At 47.5% G+C, this 7,858-nt stretch overlaps 1 protein-coding gene across 1 annotated transcript in view; it reads left to right on the top strand.

The window, feature by feature from the left end:
• The first annotated feature begins 236 nt into the window (after positions 1 to 236).
• URI1 (URI1, prefoldin-like chaperone) overlaps positions 237 to 7,858 on the top strand; it is a 118,090-nt gene continuing 110,468 nt past the window's right edge. Inside the window, exon 1 of the mRNA XM_011995258.1 lies at positions 237 to 339. Coding sequence (XP_011850648.1) covers positions 277 to 339 — 63 coding nt within the window. The 5' untranslated portion in view covers positions 237 to 276. The remainder of the gene's footprint in view (positions 340 to 7,858) is intronic.

Raw genomic sequence — 7,858 nt, 5'->3', positions numbered from 1 at the left:
CTGTCACCCACAAACGACATGGCTCCCACAATCTGCTTCCCAGAAGACAGTCCTGCCTAGCTGGGACTGGAGGTAGGATACAATTTAGAGGTGTATTCCGGCCCCAGGGTGCTGGGTAAGGCCTGGGGATGCGTCCCTGCCCACAAGACAGAATTGGAATCTTCATGTCCGCCAAATTCCGGGCCTCTCTTCTGTGTCACAGATGGGAATTCTTTCCACATTCTTGCCAGTGGACCTTCTCGCTCTTTTCCAGGCTCCTTGGAGGTCACTGCCCTGATGATAACATGGTCTTCCCTTCAAGGAAGCCACATTTCTATGAGGGCTCTGGCATGTGCATTGGTGAGTCGAAGCTTGACTGTGTTATAGCTTCTCTGCTCTTAGTGTGGGGCTTGGAGGTTTTTACTTTAACCACATGGATTAGTCAGGGTCGTCCAGAGAAACAGAACAGACAGGATGGCGCTATAGACATAACTATAGATGTAGAAGAGGGGATTTATGACGGAGATTGGCCTGAGTGATTGGGAGCCTAAGAAGTCCCACAGTATGTCGTCTGCAGGTTGAAGAACCGGGGAAGTGATGGTGTCATTCAGTTTGAGCTTGAAGTTCTGAGAACCAGGAGCTTCGATGTCCCAGGGCAGGAGAAGGTGGATGTCCCAGGTCCAGAAGTGAGTGAATTTGCTTTTCCTCTGTCTTTTTGTTCTATTTGGGCCCTCGGTGGATTGAATGTCGCCCACCTACATTGGTGAGGGCAGATGTGTTTTACTCGGTCTACTGATTCGAGTGCCAATCTCTCTGAAAACACCCTACCAGATGCACCCAGAAATAATGCTGCACCTGCTATCTGGGTATCCCCTAACCCAGTCAAGTTGACACCTAAAAGTAACCATCACACCACACTTTCACAAACACATGGGTGCTTGCGGACTCGCCTTTTCCAATGGTTTTGCCTGCCTCCTCCACAAGCACAGGCAAAGTCAGTTTCAAGGACAGGAGTCCCCCACTGTTGCTTGGTGTAGTGGTGATCTAAACAAATACACGCATTAAAGGGAATTTCTGTCATTTTTTAACCACCATACTTTCATCCCTGGTCCTCATGACCCCTTGATTTCTTTCTGAGGAATGCCCTCCCTCCCACTGTGATAACAGAGGGGCCAGGCCCTCCGTCTGTCTCCCAGCTCTAGGAGAGCCAGAGGTTGAGCCCCAGGCCAGAGCTCAGCCAATCAGAGGCTGTCCTGTGAGCAAGTGATGCCGGGACTGATGGGATGGCTGGAATGTGTGGTACACAGATGCAACAGCATCACGCTAACCAGACCGTGTCCCTGTGAGAGCTAGGGTGGGACTCCACTGCTTGCCAGGGCTCCCAGGAGCTCTGCCTGCCCTCAGCTTCCTGTGTAGGCTCTCTGCACCCCCTCTTTTTAAAAAAAAAATTAAAAAAAAATTTTTTTAGATGAAGTCTCACTTTGTAGCCCAAGTTGGAGTACAATAGTGTGATCTCAGCTCACTGCAACCTCTGCCTCCTGGGTTCAGGTGGTTCTCCTGCCTCAGCCTCCCAAGTAGCTGGGATCACAGGCATGCACCACCACGCCCTGCTAATTTTTGTATTTTCAGTAGAGACGGGGTTTCACCATGTTGGCCAGGCCGGTCTGGAACTACTGACCTTAGGTGATCCCCCTGCCTTGGCCTCCCAAAATGCTGGGATTGCAGGCGTGAGTCACCATGCCTGGCTGCACCTTCTCTAGTTGATCCTTCTTGCTTGGTTAGGCAGAGACAGCCTCCAGTTCTTACAACTACAAGGCCCACACATGAAGGACAAAATGTTTCGGTTAATGATGTTTTCATGTGTATAAGTCCTGTTTTTGTTTTCCAGTTGAATTGAAAGTTCCTTCTGGGCAGGAACTCTTTTTTTTCCTTTACCCTGGGTCCAGTACTTGGCATGCAGTAGATTCTAGGGCAGAGCTGGAGGCAGGTGGAGGCTGCCTAGAGCCAGAAGGCTTGTATTGAGGTCCATCCCTGCACTCACTCACTGTGGGACCTTGGCTGAGTCCCGCGGCATTTTCAGTCTAGACATTGCATCAATTAAACGGGTGTGATGCTTATAATGATCACCCTCCTTCTAGGCCTCGGGCCTCTGTGAGGTTTTAATGAACAAAGGTTGAAGAAGCTCCACAGAGATGGTGACTTGCCCAGAGCACAGCTCTTACCCTCAAGGAAGAGACACTCGAACAAATAGGCAACTGGAAACAGGATGGCTTCATGGGCATGTGTGACTTACACAGGGCCCTGCACTCAGAAGAATCACATGACTGACTTAGGCTCTGCAGCTGCCATCTTGAAATTCTTAATAACTTTTGAACGGTGTTGGGGGTGAGATTGCGGGGGGACAGTCCCCACTTTCGTTTTGCACTGGGTCACACAAATTATGTAGCCAGTTCTGATTAAAATGCAGCAAGAACTAACATGAGACTGGACACAGAAACCAGACCCCAGAGCACATACCATATGAGTTCATTGGTATGAAGTTTGAAAACAAGTGGCACTAACCTAAAGGATTGGAAGTTGGAATAGTGGTTAGCAGGGCTAGGGGGAGGAAGGGATGGTGGATGGTGAACAAAAGGACCTTGGAGGGCTCCTGGGGTTCTAGGAATTCCTTCCTTCCTTCCTGCCTTCCTTCTTTCTTCCTTCCTTCCTTCCTTCCTTTCTTCCTTCCTTCCTTTCTTCTCTCTCTTTCTTTCTTTCTTTCTTTCTTTCTTTCTTTCTTTCTTTCTTTCTTTCTTTCTTTCTTTCTTTCTTTCTTTTTCTTTCTTTCTTCATCTTACTTTTTCTTTGTTTTTATTTCAATAGGCTTTTGGGGAACAGGTGGTGTTTGGTTACATGAATAAGTTCTTTAGTAGTGATTTCTGAGATTTTGGTGCACCCATCACTTGAGTAAAAATGTTCTCTCTTTCTTTCTCCCTTCCTCCCTCCCTCCCTCCCTTCCTTCCTTCCTTCCACAGAATCTTATTTTGTTGCCCAGGCTGGAGTGCAGTGGTGCAATTATAGCTCACTGCAGCCTCAACCTCCTGGACTCAAGTGATCTTCCTGCCCCAGCCTCCCGAGTAGCTAGGACTACAAGAATGTGCCCACATGCCTGGCTAATTTTAAACAAATTTTTATAGAGAAGGGATCTCACTATGTTGCCCAGACTGGTCTTGAACTCCTGGCCTCAAGTGATCTTTCCACATCAGTCTTCCAAAGTGCTGGGATTGCAGGCATGAGCCACCTCGCCCAGACTTAGAAATGTTCTATTTCTTGACCTGAGAGCTGGATATACAAGCTTGCTCACTTTGTTAAAATTCGCTAAGGATTTGTGCGCTTTTCTGCATATGTGTTAAACTGCAGTACAAGGTTAAAAGAAAATGTGTAAAATGACGTACACATTGCAAAGGAAAGGCCAGGGAGCTGAGCTTGACCCACCTTGGGGGTGTTCAGAGAAGGCTTCCCTGGAGAGGGGTCTGGGTAAGATCCTGAAGGAGGAGGGTGGGAGTTGGGGAGTTTTGTGGCTCCCCACTAAGGGATGATGTGCCTGTCTGGCAGGAGCTAGGCACATGCATGGCCCAGGAGAGCACCTGCTTGTACTGAGTCTGGCTCTGCCTGGGAGCTTGAGGATGCGAATGAATTGGAGACACAAAGAACAGCCTGTGGGGGCCCTGGACTCCACCCTCTGGGCTCGAGACTCCAGCTGCAGTGTGGAGGGCAGCCTGGGGTGGGAGATGGGAGGCAGGGAGACCCTGCAGAGGCCGCTGGACTTTCCAGGTAAGCAGCGTTGGGCTGGAGGAGTGTAGACAGGAGAATGGATTCTGGAGACTTTTTTTTTTTTTTTTTTTAGGCGGAGTCTCGCTCTGTCACCCAGGCTGGGGTGCAGTGGCTGGATCTCAGCTCACTGCAAGCTCCGCCTCCCGGGTTCACGCCATTCTCCTGCCTCAGCCTCCCGAGTAGCTGGGACTACAGGCGCCCGCCACCTCGCCCGGCTAGTTTTTTGTATTTTTAAGTAGAGACGGAGTTTCACCGTGTTAGCCAGGATGGTCTCGATCTCCTGACCTCGTGATCCACCCGTCTCGGCCTCCCAAAGTGCTGGGATTACAGGCTTGAGCCACCGCGCCCGGCCGATTCTGGAGACTTTTTTTCCAGTGGTAGCTGTGGTGGTTTTCACATAGGATCACAAATTCCTTGGCATTTGTCCTGTCAAGAGATGAAGTCTAATTTCATCCCTTATTTTTTATTTTTATTTTTTTTTTCTGAGATGAAGTCTTGCTGTCTTGCTCAGGCTGGAGTACAGTGGTGCAATCTCAGCTCATCGCAACCTCCGCCTCCGCCTCCCAAGTTCAAGCGATTCTTCTGCCTCAGCCTCCTGAGTAGCTGGGATTACAGGCACATGCCACCATACCCGGCTAATTTTGTGTTTTAGTAGAGATGGGGTTTCACCATATTGGCCAGGATGGTTTCAAACTCCTGACCTCAGGTGATCCGCCTGCTTCGGCCTCCCTAAGTGCTGGGATTACAAGCACAAGCCACTGCACCCGGTTTTGTTTTGTTGTTGTTGTTTTTTTTTTTTAGACAGAGTCTCACTGTCGCCCAGGCTGGAGTGCTGGAGTGCTGTGGCATGATCTCAGCTCACTGCAACCTCCACCTCCTGGGTTGAACCAATTCTCATGCCTCAGCCTCCCGAGTAGCTGGGATTACAGACACCTGCCATCATGCCTGGCTAATTTTTGTATTTTTAGTAGAGATAGGGTTTTGTTATGTTGGTCAGGCTGCTCTCAAACTCCTGACCTCAAGTGATCTGCCCACCTTGGCCTCCCAAAGTGCTGGGATTATAGGCATGAGCCACGGTGCCCGGCCTAATTCCATCCCCTTTGAATGTGAGCTGGCCTTAGTGACTTGCTTCTGATGAGTAGAATGTGGCTGAAGGGATACTGCGCGACATCCCAGGCTAGATTAAAAAAGGTCATGCCACTTCTGCCTGGCTCCCTTGGAACTCAACAGCCATCCTGCAAAGAAGCCCAGACTATAAGGAAAGGCCACATTCGGGTGATCTGGTTGACTGCCCTACGGAGATCCCAGGTGACGGTTAATCTCAAGTCCAGATATGTGCAAGTAGAAGTTTTCAAGACGACCTCAGCTGCATGAGCCTCTGAATGAGAGCTGCCTGCTGCCTGCTGCCTGGCTGCCTGGCTGGGAGCCGTGATTTTTGCAGTTAAGTTTGGCTGGTTTGTTAGCAGCAAGAAAACAGCAGCCTAGGCTGTTTCGAGGAATTACTAGAGAAGCTTAAAAAATTCCCACCACCCAGGTCATGCCCAAGCATTATTTTTCAGAGCTCCCAACGCGTGTCTGAGGTTGAGAAGCACTGCAGGAGGCCAACCCTGAGGCCTCCGAACCTCAGTGGAGACAGCAGGCTGGGTCGACTTCACGAAACACCCCTTTCCTTTCCGCCACCTCCCTTCACTCAGCTCTCTTTTGTCCCCGCCCACTTGTTTCCATCTTCAGTTCCTGGTAGATGAAAGGGATCCATTTAAGTGGCAGGGACTTTGAAATCAGTGTGTCAGTCCCTGATGCTTGTTTATTTTCAAAGCAACATAGGAGAATGGATGTGGAGGGGAAGCCGGGAGGCTCTCAAGGGCAGAAGTGGGAATAGGATTGCCAGATAAAATACATTAAATTTGAATTTCAGATAAACCATGAATTTTCTTTTTGGTAGAAGGATGCTCCAAATATTACATGGACAGACTTATACTAAAGGATTACTTGTTGTTCATCTGAAATTCAAATTTAGGTGAATGATCTATATTTTTATTTGCTAAACCTGGCAACTCTAAGTGTGAAGCCAGGTCAAGGTGACACCCAGGACTCATCTAGGGATGTTTGCAGACTCCCAAGTCCCTTCACCAGCAAAGCAGGAGACCTCTCAGGAATCCTCAGGCTCTTCCTCTTATTTAGGGAAAGTGAGGCTCCAAGACAGGAAGTAACACATTCAAAACAGGCAATTCTTGGTTTGCACGTTATCATGGTCACTAAACCCACGTATTTTGAAACCATGTTCTTGCTTTTCGCATGAAGGTTTTTGTATTGACATAAATTTTCAACTCTGTTGGGTAATGCCTGGGAGTGTGATTGCTGGGTTGTGTAAGTCTATGTTTGACTTTGTAAGAAACTGCCAAACTGTCTTCCAGAATGGCTGCACCATTTTATCTTCCCACCAGGAATGAAAGAGGGTTTCAATTTCTCTACATCCTTGCCAACACTTATCTTCCTTTAATTAAAAAAAAAATTTAAGGCTGGGTGCAGTGACTCACGCCTGTAATCCCAGCACTTTGGGAGACTCAGGTGGGCAGATCACTTGAGGTCAGGAGTTGGAGACCAGTCTGGCCAACATGGTGAAACCCCATCTCACCTAAAAATACAAAAATGAGCAGGGTGTAGTGGGATGTGCCTGTAGTCCCAGCTACTCGGGAGGCTGAGGCAGGAGAATGGCTTGAACCCAGGAGGTGGAGGTTGCAGTGAGCTGAGATCATGCCACTGCACTCCAGCCTGGGCCACAGAGTGAGACTCCATCTCAAAAAAATAAAGAAATAAAATAAAAAAATAAGAAATAATAGCTATGCTAGCAGCTGTGAGATGGTCTCTCATTGTGATTCAGATTTGCATTTCCCTAATAATTAGTGATAGTGAGCATCTTTTCATGTGCCTATTGGCCATTTGTTTATCTTCTCTGGAGAAATAGCTATGCAAGTTCTTTGCTCATTTTGGGGTTTTCCATGAAACTCCTACAGCTCAATGACAACAAAGAAAACAGTGCAATATATATATGCTTGATATTAAACCCTTACATATAAGATACAAGATTTGCAAGTGTTTCTTCTCGTTCTGTGTGTTATCTTTTCACTGTCTTGATAGTGTCTTTTTTTTTTTTTTCTTTGAGATGGAGTGTTGCTCTGTCTCCCAGGCTGGAGTGCAGTGGTCTGATCCCAGCTCACTGCAACCTCTGCCTCCAGGGTTCAGGAGATAATCCTGCCTCAGCCTCCCAAGTAGCTGGTACTACAGGTACCACCACCACACTGGGCTAATTTTTTGTATTTTTAGTAGAGATGGGGTTTCACCATGTTGGCCAGGCTGGTCTTGAACTCCTGACCTCAGGTGATCTGCCCACCTCAGCCTCACAAAGTGAGGGGATTACAGGAATGAACCACCGCGCCCGGCTGATAGTGTCCTTTGATGCGTAAAAGTTTTTAATTTTGATGATGTCCAATTTACAGTTGTTTTCTTTTGCCTCCTGTGCTTTTGGTGGCTTATTTGAGAAACCACTGCCAAATCTAAGATCATGATTTGCCCCTGTGGTTTCTGCTGAGTTTGACTTTAGGTCTTACATTCAGGTCTTTGACCAATCTTGAATTAATTTTTATTCATAGTGTAAGGCAAGGGTCCAACTTCATTCTTTTGCACGTGCATATCCAGCTTCCTTGGCACCATTTGTTTTTTTTGTTTTTTTTTCTTTTTCCACATACTTCTTATGTAAGGCACCATTTATTAAAGAGACTGTTCTTTTCTTACTGAATGGTCTTGAAATTCTTGTCAAAAATCAGTACATGAGAGGGTTTATTTCTGGGCTTTTTATTCTAGTCTGTTGGACTATATAACTATCTGAGACCACAGTGTTTTTGTTTTTTTGTTTTCTGAGACAGAGTCTTGCTCTGTCCCCCAGGCTGGAGTGCAGTGGTGCGATCTCGGCTCACTGCAACCTCTGCCTCCCACATTCAAGTGATTCTCGTGCCTCAGCCTCCCAAGTAGTAGCTAGGAATACTATTAGCTACCATGCCCAACTTTT

The sequence above is a fragment of the Mandrillus leucophaeus genome, unplaced genomic scaffold, assembly GCF_000951045.1.
Source record: "Mandrillus leucophaeus isolate KB7577 unplaced genomic scaffold, Mleu.le_1.0 Scaffold48, whole genome shotgun sequence".
Classification (NCBI taxonomy): domain Eukaryota; kingdom Metazoa; phylum Chordata; class Mammalia; order Primates; family Cercopithecidae; genus Mandrillus; species Mandrillus leucophaeus.
The sequence above is the reverse complement of the archived record's forward strand: the minus strand, read 5'-3'. Positions and strand labels throughout refer to the sequence as shown.